At 34.8% G+C, this 18,930-nt stretch overlaps 1 protein-coding gene across 1 annotated transcript in view; it reads right to left on the reverse strand.

Moving 5' to 3' along the window:
• Window positions 1-18,930, reverse strand: part of PTPRQ (protein tyrosine phosphatase receptor type Q) — a 99,233-nt gene that overhangs the window by 65,771 nt on the left and 14,532 nt on the right. Inside the window, exons 11-19 of the mRNA XM_030960825.1 lie at window positions 17,440-17,592; window positions 17,147-17,326; window positions 16,262-16,369; window positions 13,540-13,821; window positions 12,623-12,805; window positions 11,858-11,959; window positions 9,502-9,622; window positions 5,654-5,814; window positions 3,932-4,077 (exon numbers count right to left, since the gene is read on the reverse strand). Coding sequence (XP_030816685.1) covers window positions 3,932-4,077; window positions 5,654-5,814; window positions 9,502-9,622; window positions 11,858-11,959; window positions 12,623-12,805; window positions 13,540-13,821; window positions 16,262-16,369; window positions 17,147-17,326; window positions 17,440-17,592 — 1,436 coding nt within the window. The remainder of the gene's footprint in view (window positions 1-3,931; window positions 4,078-5,653; window positions 5,815-9,501; window positions 9,623-11,857; window positions 11,960-12,622; window positions 12,806-13,539; window positions 13,822-16,261; window positions 16,370-17,146; window positions 17,327-17,439; window positions 17,593-18,930) is intronic.

Raw genomic sequence — 18,930 nt, forward strand, 5'->3', positions numbered from 1 at the left:
CACATACTTGACTCTGGGAATCAGGTGAGAGTGGTGATACTGCGAAGGCTTATCCAAACCATCCTTCAAGGAGTGGAATATTCACTGTTCCATTAAAAACCTAAGTGAAGTTATTTCCTTTTTGTCTGCTGTACCATTCTGAGACCAGCTTTTTAAAAATTTGCAGTGTATTGTAGAGATGTTCCCCTTTTTATCCCTACTTTGGTCATACAGGTGAAGAAAATGTTTGATTGTTAAGTACTACAGTACATTGTTTGCATCCCTTTTCTGGATCCCAAGGGTAGACCAAGTTGAATTTCACTCTGAAGTGTATCCAGTCATATCCATTTTGCTTGGCTTGAGGTAGAGGTTGGATGATTTGGGGTTAGATCTTCAGTTGCTAGAAGGATCATGGGCTTTTTTTCAGTCCTTGCCCCTGGTTCCCCTGTCTGGTCTGTCAGAGCAGGACAGCTTTCATCTGTACTGAAATTCCTACACTGGGGAAATTTATTGAAGTATATATTTATGTTTGTAATTAGCATCTTTCCACTTTCTTTCTAATCAAAACAGAAGTATATAGAGATTAAATAAGGGATTTCATTCAAGCCAATGATACCTTTCATAGATTCATATTTAACCATGAGAAAGTTACTTCCATTGAGTCTTTGATTTATTTCCTGGATAGGACTGAGAATATGGACACTATGATTGCTTCAAGCACCAGGCAAGGCATCGTGAAGCAAAACTTGCAAAGATGCTATTGCGAACACTGAAATCTTGAACTGTAGGAACCCAGCAGTGTCACAGAGAAGTGAGGTGAAGAAGAGGTACAGTGTCATGTCATCTGTGAAGGAAGCACTCTTTGTCAGCATACATGTCAGATCTTTACTGCACTGGGACAGGGTATATACACCATGAAGTAGCATTTTCCCTAGACCTATGACAGCAGAAGATGAAAGATAATGCTGAACTGGAACCTAGCCTAATGCAGGTAATGGTTTATTCTAGCGGGCTACCAGCCATTCCTCCCTCTCTGACACATTTTCTTTTACAATTGTCAGCATCCCCATAGAAACAGTCCACTCATCTACCAAAATCCTTAAATCTAATCTCCATCACTAAATATTTCCTTCTGCTATTCTGAACTTGAACCTTGGGTCTGAGCATCCCAGGCCTTCTGACTAGACAGCTGCAGTGTTATTTTTCATGTAGACCAGTAAAGCAAAGAAACTATACATTATTTTTCTGACTGAAGAGGGTACATAAATTTTCCCTTTTTGACAGAAAACTCAAATTTCTGCATCAAGTCAAGGAGTAAACTGTATCTTTTATCTCAGGTCTTTTTTTGTATTTGGACATTTCTTCCCTAAACAAAATGCTTCACTATGCAACTACTAACTTCCTAGTTTTAACATATTAATAGTCAGTGGTTTATGTTGATTAGGTTTTAATAAGCCTGAGCATTTTGAGAATGTGTGAGAAGTGATAAATTGAGACAACAGAATAGCACAGACAACAATAAATTGAGACAACAGAATAGTTTAGTATGACTTCTGTATCTATTTCAGATTATGAGAGCATTGGGAGATATTAATTTGCTTGATTTTCTTCAGCAAGGGTGTTTATTCAGGCATCTAGAAGTTATGCTTTAAGACTTGGACCTCTTGCATTATGTCCTGACAAAGACGCAGAGGAAAGACTGGTAGAGAATGGCTGCCTGCAATGTGAAAATGTGAAATGTGAAAAGATCACCCACTTTTTCAATTCTTCTGTATAATTTCTCCATCTGAAAATACAGTTTGGTTAAATATAATCAGAACGGTGACCTTGACACAGAGTATTTCAGCCAAAGATTCTTTCTTTCCAAATATGTGCAATACAAAACTTAGCAACAGACCCTGCAATTACATGGTTATACTTCTAAGTTACAGAAAGCTGTAACCTATATGTATGCATACTCATGCAGCTTACAACTGTCTAAATATATATATATATGTAGTCACATATCAGGCTGACTTTCACACATGCATTTCTCTGTTGTAAAAGGAGTAATATAAAATACCTGACAGAAATGAGTTGGCTTTTTTTCACCTGTTTGAAATCTGTCTTGCATCCATAGGAATGCCAAGGTACAGATTAGGACTGCAGTGTAGATTTGGTAATTGCCAAGCTAAACAGTGAGCAGACAGGATATGAAGGGCAGAAGGAGTTAAAGGGAGTAGACAGATTAAGATTTGATCATGATTCGAGAGATTAATGCTCATATCCCATGGGCAGTAAGAGACAGATGCAACAGCAGCTGAAACTTATCTTCTGACGGCAGAGGGATGGAATAGAAATCAAAGTCAAAAGGATGAAAATGGTAGGTTCCACACACAGAGGTAGAACTACTGTCAGCAGTAGTTGACGGAACTACTGTCAGCACTTTTGTCCTGACAACACATAATACGCCAAAGCAGCATTAACTTCCACTTGTGTCACCATCGTTTCCTGGCCTAACTACATCACATGATAATAAAACCGGACCCTCACCCTGCTGGGCCAATGCCACTGTGCTCCATCTTCCCTGTCTTCCTCTTTTATTTCCAGAATCCTGGGCACAGCTTGGGGGTTTTATCTCTCTCTCTCTCTCAGTGTGTCAGCTTTGCCTTACTCATTCATCTCAGAGTTACACCTTCCTAAAGGCAGGAATAATCCAAGTCCATAGTCCTTCTCTAAAATTGCTTGAAATGTCCTTCACAGGATGGGCTGGTTCAGGTGATGCACTGATGTAAAGTTTTTCCACTTAAATCTTAAATTTGTCCACTTTACATCTTAAATCTCTTAAAGAGATTTAAGAAAAAAGCTGTTGCCATAGCAGTGTGTGCAAACAGAGTCTTTGATCTGAACTGTAGCCCTGATTTTAATCTCATCAGAATGTGAATTCATGGCACAGTCCTGCTTGCAACTGAAACTATGCAGAGCCCAGTGACTACATACCTGCATACGAGTCAGAGATGTGTATACACTCAAGTATGTCAGCAATTATTCACTCACAGCTATGTCTAACATTTGTGAATATTTTTTCTAGCTATCCTCAAAAACGTGCATACCTCACCCTAAACATATCTTGATCATAAATTTATGCAGTCAAGGTTGTTTTCCATACATAATTTTATAAATGAATTTATATTTCTTGTTTTTCTTCCATATGTGTACAACTTGAGACCAAAAAGCTGTAAAGGAAGCTTATTTCTCTTATTATATTTCTGTACTATAAGATATTCACAGAAAGTAGAATAAAAAGACTATATACAATTAATAAGTGCAGTGCATAATTAAGGATGAAAGCAGCAACAGGAAAAAAAACTAAATGAAAATATATCTCCAAAATATTATTTACAAGATTTTGTCTTTTAAGCTTTAACTTCAGGAATAACAATCTTTGCTTCAATATACTAAACAGTAATTTCCTTTTGAGAGTAAGAAAAATATGAAAAAAAGCATTCCCTACTTTCACATTACCTCCATATTTTCAATACTGTACCAACATGTATTAAAAAGTAAAACCAGAAACAGAAATTTACTGAAATTGATAGATTAGACTAAAAGAAACACTCTTGAGGGTGTGCCATGCATGTAGTGGGTCTTGAGTCTATCCACTACATATGCAAAGTGTGTATTTATATTAGGTGTATGTGTGCATATATATACACATATAAACTTTGCATAATGGAATATTACACAAAACCTATTGGCATTAATGCTTGTACGATATGAATGCTCAGTGAGATGCACAATGTAAAACATATGATTACAAGATGTACTTCTGTCTATGTAAGTTTAAAATCTACATCATGATGAAGGAAATATGAAAAATCAATTTATTGATAACTATAAAACTGATTTAATCTTTAAGTAATTATTAGAACATTTAATTTACTTCTACAAAAGAATATAAAAATAAGCTTACCTTTATGAATATTCCTGAGTTGTTTTTGAAATAAACTGAGTAGTACAGTATATTTCCATTAGGCTTTTGAGGAGGAGACCAGAATAGCATTATTGATGTGGAAGAAAGGTTTCTATATGTAACATCTTTTGGTGGATCACTTGGTGCTGCAAAAATGTTAAGTTTTAGCATACCTAAAGCTTTTGTACCTCAAGGTTTTTTACACTTAATACTGGAGATTCATCCACTATAGTAGATTTTACAACATCCTATGACAAATTAAATGTATTTCTGATTATGGTGTAGAAACTGCTTCACAAAATAATGAACTAAAACTGTATATATAAAATGAATTTTTAAAACACTTTTTCAATCATATTTGTATTTATCTGCATTTTTAAATAGATAAGATTTTTCTTATAGAATTTTTCCTGTACTTACTGCTTTGTGCAAAAAAATCTAATTTGCAGACATGGAAGTTGACTGAGTTATGTGTCTATACTCCAAATGCAGTTAGTAGGGGAAAAAAGTGATTTTTTTCACAAAACCTAAATTTAAAGCCTTTTTCTCTCTGATTATAAACAGAATTTAGGCTCCCAACTCATGTAGGTAAACCAGTTACTTAAGCTTGAACAGTATGATAATTTATCTTTTTTCCTCTTTTCTCATCCTATTAAATGTGCAGGAAGACCTCTGTAAACCTTCTTCCATTAATCTCTCCTCCTATTTATAAAGAATAGCAGCATATGGTTTTTCTCAGTAACACAGTGATGTAGGAGAGTTAAATTCAATTCCTTAAGTCAGCTTAGGAGAATTTAAATCCATATTTCTCACCATCCAAGAAAGTGCTCTACAGAACTTGCAGTAGAGTACTGAACACTATGAGTTATGTATCTCTCTTACTTTGTGCTGCTCTAGTTTGTGTAAAATATTAAAATATTAAAATATTAATTGGAAGGGGAATCTCAGGACCAGTTCCTTAAAGTCTGTCCCTATAAGGTCAATTCATATTCCCATACCAGTTTCAACAGCAACTGTGAATATCTACAACCTGATGATGTAGACAGATTTTGGAGGATGGCTCAGATAGATGCTAATCCTGCCAGTGGTTGTGCATTGGGGCATTGTTGATATCTGTGCAGGGTAATCCTGAAGTATGCCTGCATACTATCTGTTTTGCAACAGATTATAGCAATATGATTGATGGAAAACCAGAAACAAAACTTAAACTGAATGACTTCCAAATCACTTCCAGTATATCATATGATCATATAAAAGTCACTTTCCATGTTGGAAGTATAAAATAATTAAAATGGAATAAACAAATCAATGTACACTGACAGTGTTCATTTTCAAATTAAAAATATTTCACACTTAGGAGGGATACTCTAAGAAGTATTTTCCCTATCAGAAATTGTGTCACAGCTGCTTAAAGCAAGGATCTATTAAAATATATTGCAAAAATAATATGAATTATTTCAAAGTTTAGGAAGAAATTATTTGGATCTTATCTGTCCTAAAGAGAAATTCTTTTTTCTCAGTAAATTAGTAGCAATACCTATCATAATTTTATAGAGCCATAGATACATGTATACACAAAGACAGAGCCACAGAGACAGGTAGAACGTCTGTCCTTTACAAGTCAAATGTCACTTCTACTTCAGTGGCTTTATTAACTTAAAAGAGGCTGACAGAATTTTAAGGCTGAATGAAAATAAAGGTTCATACTGTATAGAAGCTTACCTCCTTCAGAAGTTCTGAATGTTATAGTATCACTTTTTATGTTGCCATCTCCAAATCTTGTACTTGCTGTTAGGTAAGCACTATACTCACAGTTATATTCTAGATCTGTGAATTCCAGTGATGTTTCTGTTACATTTACACTCCTCTTTGACATTTTATTCCTAAAGAAAAAGTATTTTATTAATTATATATACACACCATTTCTCTCTGTATATACACACCATTTCTCTCTATATATATAATTATGGCATTTATTGCAAAAATGAAAAATGCAATATTGTGTTAAATACAAGTAATTTAGGTTTTTAAAAGAGGCTAGGATAAATTTTTGTGGTTTATGGTGAAAAGCTAACTTTAGTACTAAGGCATCACAGTACGGCTCTTCATGTTGCTTCTTAAAAAAAATAACACCCAAAAACCCACAGAAATATGTTTGCTAATTACATCAACAAAGACAATGGTTATATGAAATATTAGGGAGAAGTATTTCTATCTATTAACTGCTTTCAAATGGTTATGTGTTACCCTTGGGAAGGACACAGTAGGGCATAACTAAACTGTCTCCCTGGACAGGAATAGTGAAATATAAAAAGATTATAGCAGGGAGCATGCCCTACTGTGACTCTGTGAAATTGGTCAGAAGGCTGAAGTTATAAATGGAATAATAGAAGATGATATGGAACAGGAATTAGCTGGTGCTGAGTTAATTCTGGTGGAATGTAGCAGAGGATCAGAATGGAACTCCAGTCAGGTCAAAACCCGCCTAGAAAGACTGTAAGATGTAACATTAATAAAACACTGGTATTAGCATAGGTATGAAATGATTATCAGAAAGTAAAATAAGGTACAGAAATAACTAACTTGAATTCAAAAAGTCTTATATTCCTTGTAAAGTTAACATAATCTTATAAGAAAGAAATAGGAGGAAAATAAAAACCAAACATTCCATTCCTTCAAAGATTTCTGTATGAGTAGGTGTCCTGTGTCTCTAATAGGATTTCATACAGAGATGATAATTTGATAATTAAAACCAAATATCTTGCTCCAGAAATCACTGTGAAACTCTTCACAAATGACAATATGTTCTAAGACTAAAAAAAAGAAAAAAGTGATTCAAAATTACTAGACTTTCATCCTTTGATAACTGAATGACTGTCCCATTAGCAAAGATCACCGTCTAATATATCTGAAATAAGGTTACATTAAAAAACAACTGTAATGAGAAAATATATGAGAATGAAAGAAAAAATCCTTCCTAACCCTCAGATTTTGAGTGGAATGTCACTTGACATGGGAAACACTCTTGGTAACAGAGAAAGTTAACATTTACATTTTTCCCAAACTTCTGACATTTTTAATAGTCAGTAAAATTTACAAGAGATTGCAGCTGCAGTTATCAAACTCTATACTAAGAAAAATTTTCCTGGATCTTTGCCCAATGTATTCATAGTATGGAAATACGTATCTGGTTATAATTTAAGTAAGAAGAAAATCCACAGCTTAGTGTTGTGAACATTTCTACTCTGAGTAACTGCATTCTTACGTCTGAGTTGCCAAAAAACATTTCCACAACCAAGCACAGAAAGAAGAACAAAAACTTGAGGTATTACAAGAGAAGTTAATTTTCTGTTTAGAAACTGCTAATATTGTAATAAAAATAAGAAAACACTGATCAAAGTGAGTGCAGCCTTCACAGACAGTGAGAAAATACCTAGGAGAATAAGTTATGCCAAGAAATTTTATTGAAGAAAAATAATATAAGGTTTTAAAACACATTTTTTCAAAAAACACAGACAACACAGAGTCCAAGAAATTGCATAATTCCACTTGAAAAAGACAGATACCATGTATTCTTAAAAATCTATACCTCAAAATAGACCTAGTCAATAAGTATCTCACAGAATTTTGCAGGAAAGGATAATGTCAAAAAGCAATAGCTACATACAAGTTCAGAAATTTTGTTAATTGCACCTTTAATACTCTAAAATTACATTTAAGGAGTATGAGTTTTTAGGCTCAAGGAAAGAAGAAATTTGCTTTACTATCTACTAGCATCCTTGTCCTCTGACAAATTCCATGAAGTATAATGGAAAACATTGCAAATATCACCATTTCTATTCTATTGACTCTGGATTTTTATTCCAAATCAGCTAAAGAAAGCTTACCAAATTCTCTATAACTGTTGCAAAATATTTAATGAAGTGAAAGAACATTTATTTAACAACTGTAGTAACCTTCTTCTTTCTGCTTTATTGAGAAGCACTGGGATTAAGAGTCTCCTCCAAAATATATTGAGTACCTCCCAAGAGCAGCAACTATATGGCATGACAATTTGCCTTGTCAAATCTCCCCCTGCAAGGCATTTGATGAAACTGTATAGACAACTCTTTTAAATACTTAAAATTACTCTCCTTCCTCCACACCCCTCACTCCCTGCCAAGGAAGGAGAGAAGTTATGACCCCTTTGAAGGCAAAGGGAGTTTTTCTCCAACGTCCTTGCCTTAACATGATACCTAAACCCTAAATTTAGGTATGGCACAGTAAGGAAAGACAAGACAGAGCAAAAAGAATATGGTCAAGGCTTACAGCAGAAGTTGTGTGGTTGCTTAATTGCAATATTTAGAAAGATGGATAATTTAAGAGTTGTTTCTTTTTTAAAAATAATTCTGTCTAAATCTTTTCTTACAATAACAAAAGCAGTAAGTTATAAGGGAACATAAGGATGAAAAGTTGCATAACCTCAAGTCTTTGAACACAGCATGCATCAAAACCACAACCCTTATCGTAAAGTAACTCTTCCCTAGCTTGAGGACAGTCATTATTTTAAAGAGCAAAAGACATTCCCAGTAGAGCGGAATTATCCAAGAGAAGACAAATTCAACTTTTCTGGAAAGAAGAGCTTTCTCCTCTTCACTGTATCATCAATTTAACTAGAAATCATAATTAAAAAAAATAAAAATAGTAGTCACTGAGGCCAAAACCCACCCTAAATAACAATAAAATAATGTAAGATCAAGAGCAGTATGCCCGTAACAACTGAGGATTTGCACGTCTGGTTCATGTCTCATGAACTTTAGTATTTGCTCCCTGCACCTTAGCAATGGCAATAAAATGGTAAAATATCAATGCGCTATAATAAAAGTGATCAATAAAAAACGTTTCACCTCCAGTAGAAGTTATAGATCTTTGAAGAGATGTCACATCGCTAGACCAAACTATGTTTTGCAATGAATAGGACAGAAGCTGCAAGTTTTAAAGTAACAAAACTCCTTTGTAAAGGTGAAACAATATGACAGGAGGAAAACAAAATAATAAAAAAGGTTAGATAGAAAAAACTACAACACAATAAATGTAAAGTATCTGTTAAAAATACATGTTTGTTATGAATGTAATAAATACAAAATATAACTGTAGACATAATTGATAGAACATACGAAACTCTGAACCTGGCTCTTACACACCATCTATAAAAGGAGGCAATATTTCTCTATTTTAAGCCTATTTCAAATCTCCTTGACAATTCAGCATGGGTTTGCGCCCTGCCTTGCAGCAGGCCTAATCAGAAAATAATGGAGATAGGAACCGTGTTCTAGTTTAAATCTAAATTCACTTACTATAGCATAACCTTTGGCAAAAAATGTTGACAATGCTTACAAAATGCTGAAATTGTTCCCCCAGTTTTTTGATAGTCTGAATTTGCATATAAAGAAGTCCAGTATTTTAAGTGCTGAATGGATATTTGTTCTCCCAAAAACATGTATTCAACATATTGTGTAACAAAAACCTAACATTCCTGATAGGTTACAGATTAACATTTATCCTCAGAAGTACTTCCAGAAAAATCTTACCAGACACAAACTGTGTAATAGAGGATAATTCCATTTGGCTCCAGGGGAGGTTTCCATGACAACTTCACAGTGACACCCAACAACTGTTTTACAGAGAGGGCTTGTGGAGGAGAACTTGGAGCTGTAAAATGGGAGAATAGGACACATCTTGTTAAACAGGTAGGATCAGTGGGATACACAGCATCTTTGAATAGGCTTTGAATTATTTGTGATAGAAAGTTAACCTTGTACCACACTGGTACAGTATCCATCAGCTAATGTTAAGGCACAGCTTCTTTTCCTTTTTCTGACAGATGATAAAAGAAGATTTTGCATGGTGTTGTTAGAACATCTGTTTCTGTGATTCAATGGAAAAAGTACTTCATGAGAAAACAGAGCAATGGCTAGGTCACAGTGATTCACCTACTGCCCAAGTACATTGCTGGAATTTTTTTTCCCTTCTTATAAAAGCAAGAGCTTTATAGATACGAACACATGTAAAATACAGAATAATAGTTCCCCTGAGGAAAAAAAGGTGCTGTAAAGAATTATACAAAGCGCCAAAAGGTGGAAAAGTGTATAAGAATGGCATTGAGAGATGATAAAATTGTGGGATAGTAGACAGCAGTAAAATCTATTCACTCCATCAAACAGAGACCACATTCATAGATTTAACATGCCACAAGGGGAAATGAAAACATAGGCATTGACTGAGATCCTTAAAATTAATTTTAAGATGATCCCTAGATGACACCATACCCTGACTCTGAAGGGAAATATCGTAAATAAATGAAAATGTTAGACTACTTTTGACTTTGTTCTCAGGTTCTTATTAATTTTACTGAGGACAAATAACTAATGTATGCATAAATAATACTGCTTTATTATCAGCATGTTATTGAGAAATGAATCTTTATCTGCATCTTGATTCATGGATTTATGCATCACTATGAAGTAATATTAGAATTACATTTGTTTTTCGCAAATTAAACCAAAGAGCATCATGCACTAAAAATTCAGGTCATAGCTGTAGTCATGCATGAAAATTGAAAATATGAGCATAACTATTAGCAAATCTATGAAACATTTGGTCTGAACCTTAGAACACTGTGTTCCTGCGAATATGGAACATGTGGTGTATTATAAATATTGTTGTTTTTCACTTCTTGTTCCTTTCACTATCTAGAAAGTTGGCATAAAAGTTTTATAACTCCTTCTATTATAGAAAAAACTATTTTATATTTTTCATTAAAAAAGGTTCACTGCATTCAGTGAGTGTATTTACTGGTGAAAAATGTTGACAGCTGTATTTTGTGTTTTACTTGTTATATTATCCTCAGTGACTATACAACAAAAGATCTGTCATATGGTGAATGTCATCTTTTTGACGTGTGTAGTTAATTCTACAATTCTTATTCGGATAATTTCTTTTTTTTTTTTTTTGCTAAAGAACAGAAACTACATTGGTCTAAATAAAAATAATCTCTGCTAAAAAAAAAGATTTATCCATTCTAGCTCTTTTCAATCTGTTCCAGCAAAATAACTCTTGAGCAAAGTTGTTTTACTGACAGTGTGGCTGGTGAGTTGCTTGTCTCAATGCCCTCCTGAAGTAAAGGAGCCTTTTCCAACATGTGACTCACAGCACCTAAGTTAAGATTTTTGCTATGATTTTTGTTTTCAGGATTCCCTTGCAGAAACTCAAAAGGTGACCAATGATAACTTTGCACCACAAGCATTGTGTACTGAAAGTACAAGTATAATTTTAAGGTTCCTCTGCTGGTTTTACACCCACTGTAAAAATTAGCAGGGTTTGCAACAACTGTGTTCTACCCTCAGCCTGCACACGCCCCAGCTCAAATTGGAAGTCCAGTTCTACGGATGATGGACCTTGGGCATTTTCATATTATTAATAATTTCATAGCTATCTATGTGTACCTGTACATGCATCTGCTTAGAATAATACAAGAAACCCCACAGAAATGTCCCTGGACCATCCCAACTGCCTTTTTGTGGTTTTCCCTTTCCCCAGCTCTCACATGACTGAAAAACCAAATACAATAATTCTACCATGTCATGTATTAAATTAAAATAGTATGAGTAAATTAAGATACTTCAGATTCATGAGATATTGGTAAGATCAAAAGTCCATGTGCAGCAATTGCAACCTTTCATACAGCTTGCACTGATAAATATATTGGTAGATAGATGGATAGATAGATAAATATCTTTGTCTGTAGATATGTAGGTACAGATAGAAATTGAGAGCTATAACTGCCAACAAAAGTGCATAAGACTTAAAAATACCTGACATGAAGTTTAAGAGTAAATTAAGAATGCAGGTAGAAAATGATGCACTGAAACTTCTGTTCTGACTTACCATCTTCATCAGTTAGTATATGCAGAGGTGAACTACGAACGCCCTCTCCCATTGTGGTACTAGCAGACACTTCTACAGTATATTCTGTATATTTACTTAAATCTAAACAACAAAAAAGAATAATTCAATAAAACAACCATTCAATGGACCAAATTAGTTTTTCAATGGACTGTAAGTATTTTTGGAGTGATGAATAAGCCTATTACACTGATCTGTGTAATTATAGACTGAAATAAGCATTGGGAAAGCTTGGAACACCAAAAGCTTGGCAAAAGAAGGGGCAAAGCCGTAATTACCAGCTTATACTTCATATTCCTAGAATGCTTTGCAGTTTGTCCTTGGCTGTAGTCTGAAAACGTAGCAGTGAGGGTACTGAGCTCCCAGCATTAATTGCTGTGCCACACCTCAGCAATAATGACAGAACTTAGGAAAAGATTCAAAGGTGAGTGGAAAAGGAATTTTTTTATCCAGAAAAAGATCAGAAAGATATGCAGGTGTCTTGAGGGTTTCCTTTGTTACAATGATATTGAAGTTCCTTGTACTTTAAACATCTAAAGTACAATAAGATTTATGTTAGACTCTACCACCCAAAGCCCATTTCATCACATTATGACAGGACATAAGTTATTTTTCAGGACAGGGAGCAAAAAACTTTCTGTAAGGGCAAGAAGGCTCAGGTCCAACAAATAAACTAATATATCTTTGTCTGTTGCGCACTTCCCAAAAATCTCACTTGCCCTAAGTTCCAGATCATTATATACTGGCCTGCAATACATAGGGTCAGAACGGTAGTGTTTATAACTCTTTGCTCAGTCCCATTAGTCCTCATGAGATATATTGTGTAGGTCTGTATGATTCCATTGGGAATGGATGGTGGAAAAAATGATAATTCAATTTCCGTGGATGAGATGTTCCTATAGGTTATGGTTTCTGGTGCAGAAGCAGGAACTAGAAGAAAAAAATTATAGAATATCTCGGTCAGTTTCATTGATTTGGAAAGAATTCTTATAAAAAGGTTTCAATTAAACATATTGTAAATATTTGGATTTATATCCTATTTTTTTATGAAATACATTTTAAAAGAGGCTGAATTTAAAGAACTTAGACGCACACAGTACCAACAAGGTCATTAAAAAAAATTATAGAAGTCATCTTAATTCATCTTCATCGCTGTCATGGCTGTGCTTGGCCACGGTCCCACTGATCCTGTCCCTGCCTGGCATGACAGCCCAGCCTCAGCTTGGGTCCCCCACTGCAGGCATGCCCCACTGGCACTTGGCTCTGTCTGGCTTGGTTACTGTCACTGAATCTGTGAACTAACTTTCCTGGCTTGACCTCCGACCTGCTGCATCAGCAGGAGGTGTTTGGCACTCCAGACTGGCCCTGACTGCCGTGCCTTGCCTGCTCCATGTGCTTTGCAGTAGAGTGGTGAGACAAGTCCTGGCTAGTGAGGCCTCTGCTCAGCTGGCCCAGGGACCCCTGGGCTCTTGGTTACCCATCCCTTACCAAGCACCTGGCCTTGCTCTTTTGCTTTGTATAGAAAAGAGAAAAATGAGATTCAAACTCACTGCCTGGCAAAGTAAGGAAATACTTTTACAATTATTGAAACTTATCTCCTGGACATCAAACGTTATCATAAAGCAACTTCTTGTAAAAATTTTCATTTTTTAAAAAATACTCACCAGTTTCAGAAGTTCTGACCAGAAGCGGAAAAGATGACTGATTCCCATAGCCAAGTCTGGTGAATGCTCTTACTGAGATGTTGTAGAGAGTATATGGCTTCATTTCACTTAGTGATATACTTGTAGATGAGGCATTTTTGATAAAAAAATCGTTGGAATCACTGTACAGAACTTCATAGTGAGTTATGAGACCATTAGGCTGCTCAGGTGGTAACCATCTCAGATTTATTTCTGTTGCAGTTATATTTATTAATTCTAAGTTTTGAGGTGGGGAACCTGGTTCTGTAACACAGAAATCAGAAAAAAACCTTTTCAAATAATAGAATACAGAGCTGACATCATAAACCTATTGGATCTTGGCATTGATCCTAACTGCAACAAAAGAGCTATGCTCATTTTCTCAATCTCCTTCTCAAAGCCTTTCCACCTTTTACCTTAGTTAATTTTGATACGTCTCTTTTTTACCCATAAAACTGGGCATCTTTTTGCATTATGACACTTTAGCTTTTCTGGAATTTCTTTTCTCATCGACTTCTAAATCTATCTGAAACTGCACTTATTAAAAAAAAAAATTCTCCTCTCTACCGGTGTCATGCAGACTGGTCCTTCAAATCCTCTCATTGTCTTCCTCATATTCAGTTCTTTAAACTTGCATTAATGTTCTCTGCTTTCTTTATAAATAGCCACCCTCAGTACTTTCAACTATTGAACCAAGAAAGGGCCTGCAAGCACAGTAACTAAATTCCATTTAGAGAACCCTGTGTAAATCTTGCACACTCTGGTGTGAAGGTCATGCACAAAGAAAGTCCAGATCCAGGGTGGTATGTGGCTAAATCTATTGGCAATGTATGAGCTCATGTGACTCCTGTGAGCTAATAAGGCATGGAAGTGTTGAAGAAGTGAGTGGGCTGCACTTATGAATAAAATCAGCTCTGAATGTCAACTTTGATTCCTCTGAAGGCTTCACCACTTTACCCCTAAAATAATCTGTAAAATCAAGATAAAAATATACTACCTACTCAGGATCATAGGATTCCGTTTGTGTATGCATTTGAAGATATTTCAGAATTCATTATGAATTTCTTTTTTTGCCTAAAAGGTCCTACAAATCACTTTCATTCCTGATTTCTGAGCACATGAAAGTATTAACTGTAACAGATCACTGCTCTCTGGATGGCAAGACTGCTCACATGAATATTTCCCATGTGAAGAAGCTTAATTTTTAATTTAAATGTATTTTGCCATTTATCTGGCATGGTAAAATATTTAAATGCAACAGCCTAGTTTCTTCCATCCTAATGCAAGTTATCTAAGACAGTTGTAGTGAATCTTTTATTTGGAGGCATCTCTCCTTTCCAGAGTCAAACAAATATCTGTTTCTAGGCTAAAATTAGGACACATGAATCTCAGCCTGAATTACTTCAGGAAAGTTAAACAACAAGAAGGAGAAGATAATTATGGATAGCCTTAAAAAAAGGCAAGAAGGAGAAGATAAACAATTATGGATAGCCTTAAAAAAAGGCAAGAATTCTTGGTGGGTTTCTCACTAGTTTCCTCAAGCCTTGCACAGCTCTTTTATGAATGAATGAACAGTTGGCTGTTGGCTCTGAAGAGAGAAACTTTACTAGAAAAAAATTCTTTAACACTCACAAGCAAGGGATTGTAAGCTTTCAGAGAGAAAAATACTTATATAAGCAATTTTCTTTTCTTGTGACATGCTTTTCCTCTGTAAAAATACTAAAAGCATTTGAGAATGTAATTTTTTAAAAGATTTGCCACTATTTTAAGATTCACCATTTAATCGGATATTTTGTGTGGTTATTCAAGTCACCTAAGCTTCATAAATACGCATTATTTTTAGCCCTGTAGTTGTTTTTTCTCCTTTATTGACACTCAATTATTTTTCTTCTATCATAGTACATTTGAAAATGAGAGAGATAACAATTGGGCAATCACCCTCTGCATTACTTCAGTAAACCTGGAAATAACTGCTGAAACCAGTGAAAATACAAACTTGATGCAAACAAGAAAAGACTAACATTCATGGCTCTGCTCTGCAAATCAAATTCCCATGTTTTCTTTGCAGAAGCCAATGACAACTCCAGCTCTTGCCCCAGTGCCTTCATGTGTTGAAACTGCCTTGCAAGTAAGAAAGGAAGATTCAAAAATCTTTATAATGTAGTATTATACCTGACATTAAAATTATTGAGAAGTGTTAAAATTATTAAAACCTATACAAAAAACAACTGCTTATTATATTCAGCATTAAAAAAAATCTTCACTTTATCAGCATCTTTGCCTACAAATATAAATATGGTCTCTGAATTGTTGAAATGCCCACATGCTTCAAAACCAACCTAATTTATGCATGATAACAAAAAGAAAAAGAAGATAAAATGTAAACATAAAGATTATTATTTAGATGGGTGCTAGGGACATATTATTTTGAGAGAGGGAGGCTCAGCTTTGCAGCTTTCCCTCCATTTGTCTATCACATTTGAAATTAGTTGATTGTAGGCCATGCCGCAGCTTTCGCTATTATTTTTTTAGCACTTACCTAAAATGGTCTGGATGAAGTCACTGACTGACAGAAGACTAATAATTTCAACATTGGTTTTATCTATACACTTTGTTCCCCCATTTTTGTATGTGCTAGTCTTCTTTTTTAACAAACACAAACTTCAGTACAGAAAATAAATCATCATTGCAAACAGTGTATTACCGTCCTCAGCGGTTCGCACAAACACCTCATTCTCTTCAGACAAAGCACTTTCTCCAACTGCGGTAGAGGCTGTGACTCTCATTTTATAATCTGTGTACTTTTTTAAACCTGAAAAGATTAATTTAAAATATCTTGACTCTTAACTTCATAAACAAGACTGTTGACTTCTTTTGCCATAAGTACTTATAAAACTATAGTACTAGATACTGTTCTGAGAGTTTTTTATGCACCCTAAAAGAATATGTACAATACTGTTTATTTGGTGACAGTCAAACAAGCATGCAGTTAAATCAGCAGATTTTGAAGTCAACTAGCTTCAACTGTGTAAAGAGCTTAAAGAATTGGTCAAGGACATCAAAGGATGAATATATGAACATCCAAATGTGGGGGTTTCATCTGTATGCAGTTTTCTGATTAACATCAATGGTTAAATGAAACTCCATTAGGAATGTGTTTGCTTCAATTACTATAAAAATTGCCACCTTAAAATAAGAAAATTTTTATTAATGTCAGAAAAATACTGTGAAAAAAATTCAAATCTGAAAAAGACTTGAAAACTGAGGAATATTTTCCTATGGGAAAAAAGGAGACTGAGGCAAATATTCCAAAGAGAAATCCATTTCACAGATTACTGCTTGTACCATTGAAAAAATTACTGTTTATTTTAACCAGCACTCTTCTCCCATCTCACATACCCTACATATTCCTCCATAGTAGACGAGTCCCAACCTTGTTTTTACTTGCAGTTTTGTTGTGTGTGACATGGGTGAATGTGTGAGATTTGATCCACATATATTTCAAATGACTGCATTATATAAAATTGGAAAAATAAGTTTGTAAAATGTACTTGCAAGTTTATTTTTTTTAAATCGAATGACACTGTACCTCTCATAAGCAAGCTGTTGTTTGAAGTTGTTTCATGAAATGTTCTTTTTGTATCCAATTCCATGGCATAAACAGTATAATGAATGATTTTCCCATTAGGATTTGCAGGAGGATCCCAATACAGCAAGACAGATGAGGAGCTAATATTCTTGTAAAATATATTTTGTACTGAGCTTGGGACTTAAACAAAAACACAAGAACATACAGTAAGTGAATAAATCAGTAAAAAAAATCAAAACATTCAGTGGAATAAGTCATGTATGTCAACTTTGGTAATACCAGATACAATTTACCTTGTTCACTTGTCCTGACTGTTAGAACTGATGGTGGTCCTTCTCCAACAGCAGTGAAAGCAGACACACTAATTGTGTAATCTGTGAAAGGTGTGAGGCCCTTTATAACATATGACAGCTCTTCAGCCAAAATGTTGATGTTATATCGATTGTCTATGAGTAAATAGAGAGAAATAGCTGCTTACTCATAAAGTCATTTTATTTCTTATGCATTCTAAACTCACTTTGGCATGGGAACCCTATTTTATTCCCAAAGAATTAATTTATATGTCAATTATATAAATAAACAGAAAAAAGTCTGCATTCAACCTCTTAACTCCCTAAAAAAGAATCCCTTTTCATGTGTACAATAGATAAATTGGCCTAGGTGAAAGAATGAAAGAGCAACAAGTAGAATTGTGAGGGTTTGTGAGTACTTTTGTACAAGGTCTAATCTCTCCAGTGATTTCAGAACAACGGCTCCTAGACTGATGGAGCTTTTGAGGGGTTTTAAATATTTTTAATCAAGAAAGACAAATTCAATCTTCCTTGCCCTCTCAATGGTGCTAGAACAACAATACTTGGAAAGGCTGCCTTCACAGATCCCTTCACACTGGTATTTTTACCAGAAGAGTTGTGGTCAGTAGAATGATGAAGCCATGCATGCCCACAAAGAGAGTTTGGTGCACTCAAAATAAAGTTCAAAGTCAGCCACAATCCAACTGTGTTAGCCAAAACCATCTGCTATAAAACAGTCATTATGCCAGTGCAACATGAAAAGGTGTGGGCACTTCACATACCTGAATATCAGGCTCAGAATTCAGTGAGAAGGGCATTAAAATGAAGGCATTGAAAAAAACATCAGGCCCTGTTGAAAATGTGGCTGTCAACAGCTTTAACTACTATAATAACTCCTATAAAACAATACTTAGATGGTAGTTCACAACAGACACAGGCTGAAATAAATTTTCAGCAGCACAGACATCTTTTAGCAACTCAATACCTCAAACTGAATGAGGCTATAAAAAGAAGATTTACATTTAAAATGCTGTACATTTCCTGTGTATGACAAAGAAGATTCTTCAGGATTAACATAGCACAGAAAATACCCACTGTCATTTAAAATAAAGGATTAAATTTTGGTTTTAGATACTGGTGCATATAGATGAATTCAGTGACTTAATTAAGTAATTTTTTAAAAAACAAAACCTATGTTTCTTCCCACTGTTCAAAACACTGTAAAAAATTCGAGTGATATTTGAAATCCCTGCCTGTCAGTTGAGGGCTGCTTAATGATTTGTAAATATCCATACTTGGTATAGAAACAGTGGTCCATTGATAATACAGAACAAGTGTACTCACTAACGACATCACCATGTCATGGGGTCATCTCCACCTGTTTGTAACCCATACAGCAAAGTTGTAACTTTTGACCTATTTACCTTCACTGACATTTGAAAACCTATTAGTCAAAAGGCTTAGAAAAATCAAGGTCTCTGAAGGGCTTGGAGA

The sequence above is a fragment of the Camarhynchus parvulus genome, chromosome 1A, assembly GCF_901933205.1.
Source record: "Camarhynchus parvulus chromosome 1A, STF_HiC, whole genome shotgun sequence".
NCBI lineage: Eukaryota > Metazoa > Chordata > Aves > Passeriformes > Thraupidae > Camarhynchus > Camarhynchus parvulus.